At 32.6% G+C, this 4113-nt stretch overlaps 1 protein-coding gene across 1 annotated transcript in view; it reads left to right on the forward strand.

The window, feature by feature from the left end:
• LOC117167774 (oxysterol-binding protein-related protein 11) overlaps positions 1-3802 on the forward strand; it is a 21767-nt gene extending 17965 nt beyond the window's left edge. The window contains exon 2 of the mRNA XM_033352945.1: positions 2355-3802. Coding sequence (XP_033208836.1) covers positions 2355-2713 — 359 coding nt within the window. The 3' untranslated portion in view covers positions 2714-3802. The remainder of the gene's footprint in view (positions 1-2354) is intronic.
• The last annotated feature ends 311 nt before the right edge of the window (positions 3803-4113 follow it).

Raw genomic sequence — 4113 nt, forward strand, 5'->3', positions numbered from 1 at the left:
AGTATTAATATTTATATAATTTATATTTTATACTTGAAATAACGCAATCTCAAAATATGCGCATATAAAGAGGCGCGCGAAGTATTCAAATCATGAAAATCGCCAGCATCAAAACCTGGAAATATTAAAATCCCAATCTCTTGATTTTATTTCAAAGCGGATAGACATAAATAGAACCGCCGAAGTTTTCCGACCAGAAATCGTGCACCCTTGAGTTTTCAAATTCAGAAAAGGAGAAATGGGTTGCGCAGTCATGTATATCGTCTCCTACTATATTCACACTTATATAGCCCTGCCATAGTTTGGATCACATCTTGTTTCAGATCTGGGATCACTGGCACAAGAACTGAGTTCGAGGGTTCAGATCAGAAATTTGGGATGGGGAAAGCCCAGATTCAGGACCGTCTTAAGATATTTTAAGGCCTGTGCTGATCCGTCTTAAATACATTATTCTTTCTTATAATCAAAAGTAATTATCAATTTTTCGTTAAGTTCAACAGAAAAATATTGTAAAATAAGTAAACGCATGTGTTAATTAGAGAAGAAAAACAATAAGTTTTAGATTCTCCTATAAATTAGGAGGCGATTAGTGGATATTTGCACCATCTTTAAATCAACACTGGGCGTGTCAGCAGTAAAAAACACGCCAGAAACAATCTAATAGCTTGAGATAATAATTTATTAACTTTGTAGAATTTTTAATCTTTCCCAGCAGTGTACTGCTTTTCACTTTTGGAATTTTTACATAATAATTGGATTTAACCAAAACATACTCAATGTGTCTGTCGAAAATAACTGTTCATAGTAACTACACCGCCATTCGCAATTTCCTTGAACACTTACTAGGTGGCGTTGCAATAGGAAACCGGGCCAACCCGGTCTGGCACGACTTCGGGCCGCGCAAATTAGCCCTACCCGGGCCAGATCATGTCAGACCGATCCGGACCTGATCAGTAATCGGGCAAAGATCTGGCAATTTTTGCACGGGTCTACGTACAATACCGTAGAATTTACCACGAAGGGGCTTGTCAGCATGTTCTCTTAGTAGAAGTGAATTTTTTGTTTCATGTACACGGCTTTCTAGCGCCAAAGGTATCAGTGATGCTAGCCATTTTTAGTGTCGCTGAGATCAAAGGGTCGCATAAGAAAATCTGTGAAATTTAGAACTGAGTAGGCCATAGATAGAACCGTTCTTCGATGAAGATACTCCAAGCTCAGCCAACCTCTACCCCATTTATCTCGAGCGAGGTATATACGAGGTACGGAAAATCTAGAATTATGACTCGATGGATTGTCCTCATCTTATGCGTGCTTCGGTCAAGTTGCTTCAACTTATCGATGTTCCATTTCACTGCTCCGAACGTGTAGAGGAGTATCATTTCTGTCAACAAAAATTTTGATAACATTTTTCATTTAAGCACCTTGCGGTAAACTAAATTCCCTTTAAAATGGTCTATATTACTTTTAATTTCAGTCCATAAAATTCCGACAATCGCACCAAATAGAGTTGGTATCTCATATCTGGGTACTCCTCTATATATTATATTTTGTATTTTATCATTTTTATATTCATTTTCTTATTATTATGATACCGCTAGTAATAAAAAATTAATTCTTTTTTTATTTCTTATTTTTTGGGCGACACAAAAGTCTTTGATTTTTCTGAAATAGGGCTTTGAGTGTAAGGTTTGGAATAAAAAAATGTGGCCTGGAAGAAATCTGAAATGTTGACATCGATATTCTGTATCAATCTTCTTAGGAATTTAGTTTGAATACATTTTAATAACAAAGTTCGTAGAGATTCTTTTTTAGAATATTTCTTGAGGTTTTTAATTATCAGTGATTTCAGCAGCAGGGGGCAACTAAAATGGGAAATGCCTAAAAAAATTTGAGGTCGAGAAGTGACTTTAAATTCATTTTATAACCAGAAATATTTTAAATTTTAAATTTTAGTGAAATAAATACATTCTGTGACTTTAAATATCACGTGATATCATACGAAATGTTGTGAATAAAATTCGTTTTAAAATTATACACTTTTAAATGTTCATCATTTGAATATTGTCTAATGTTGTTGAAAGCTTCGAATTTGTGCATGCAATATTCAACATTTGAGTTTGAAAATATTTAATTTTCAATTTTAAACATTTCAAATTTAAAATGTTCCACGATATATTCGTTATTTTGGAGATTATTTTGTAAATACTTCAAATGATATAATGTTTAATTTTGAAGGTTTGATTCTGAATATTTAAATAACCGGGAAAGATCTTTTAAAACCGGGAAATAAGCAGAAATCTTCTTCTAAGTTTTGTGTGACCACCCTGAGCAGTAATGTCCGTTTTTTATTTCAGGCGATATGATCAAGCTTCGAGCAGCGGATGCTCGTGCCAGGCAAGAATGGGTAGACAAACTTCGTGCGATCACGGAAATGTATACTAGAGCAATCGCTAGCAGTCATCCACCTCTACCTCCTCGGGAGCGTAGCAGCACTTCAATTCGAAATCCAGTTGCTAAAATAGAGGTTTTGGATGCTTTCGCAAATTGTCGAGAACACCTAAACAAAGCAGAAAAACATACTGTTGCATTATCACAAACTATCGAAAACTCTAGCCTTAACTTAGACCCAGACCTATTAGTTTTAAAAGCCACTGCCCACGCGACATTGCATACCTTAAATGAGTGTTTAAATATTCTATATCTATATATATAGTCAATTAGTCAGCTCACCTTTTTTTAGACAGAGCCTTAATTAATATAACGTTAAAGAGAAATAATTGCATCCAATTTGGCATTTAAGAGTGATAAGTCGGTTGACCCGACTGAGAAGTGTATAAAGTGTTTAGGATCGTAAATATTTTAATGAGTTTATATTGTTTACTACTTCCGTTGATCCCGCGGTTTTATAAAGTGAGTAAAGAATAAGTCAATATTTTCTTACTCGTCTCACTTTGTCGATCGGAATCCACTTCTTTCCTGTTCAGTTTGTTTGAATTTTATTTAAAATGTTAAGTCTTTAATTTTTGAAAACAAACTTTTATACTGAGGAAAAATCGTGTTAACAATTAGAGGGGATTGAGAAAAGTCAATTAAAAAAATGAACAAATTAAAAACTTTCACAGATTGCTACCTGCACATGAAGATGAATGCAACTGTTAAATATTTCTTCGAAGAGTTCTCGTTTCTTTTTTAAACACGTAATTTTATGATTTATGTTAATTTTTCAAAACTAAAAAAAAACTTTTTGTTTTCGATTTTGTTAGGAATTATTTTTTTTAAAATTCGCTCACCTATTTTTTTCTGTTCTAGGGCAGAATAATATTGACTTTTCGATATGCAAGTTAAAGAAAGCAAATAAATTTTTGAATCATATATGCCTATAATACATATGTACTTAAAAACCTGTTCCCGCAGCTTATGTATAATTCGCTAAACATTACAGATCTTTATAAATCATATGTAGGTAATTTAATTATTTAAAGACTAAAAAATATAATTGATTATGGAACATTACTTAGTCATTTAAAAGAGCACATTTGCGAGATGTTTGGACTAAAATAAACAAAAATTGAGCGTAAAAAGTTATTCAGTTTCTCGGTCGTGATTAAAACTTATCAGTTCAATTTAAAAGACGAATGAATTTATTGTGGCTGCCTGTCACTCTACAAACATTTTAAGATAAAATTAAAATAATCCGTCAGATGGTTTTTGAAGAAAGTAATTTTCTGTATGTATTATGTAATATGAAATTACAAACTGTTCGTCAGATGATAAATATCAATTAAATTTGTTTTCCATTGTACTTTTTTATTTATTATGATACTCTATCGCCCCATGAACATCTTAAGATAAAAATTAAAATATTCAGGTCCACGAAAAATATGTTGTTTATGCGATATTGTTAAAAAGTATTGTACATTTAGTGTGTTATATTATTAGGGTGTTCGAAAAATTCGACTTTTGATTATTGGTGATCGATCTCCCACAAGTTGTTCGATTTATGGAAATAGTACATTGTAAACCGAGTGGGTTAACATATTCTTTTATTTACATACCCCAAATAGTCCAGGCATTACGTTGAAAAAAAAGTGTGAAATTCCAGAAAAAATCCTA

Source organism: Belonocnema kinseyi, chromosome 2, assembly GCF_010883055.1.
Source record: "Belonocnema kinseyi isolate 2016_QV_RU_SX_M_011 chromosome 2, B_treatae_v1, whole genome shotgun sequence".
Classification (NCBI taxonomy): Eukaryota; Metazoa; Arthropoda; class Insecta; order Hymenoptera; family Cynipidae; genus Belonocnema; species Belonocnema kinseyi.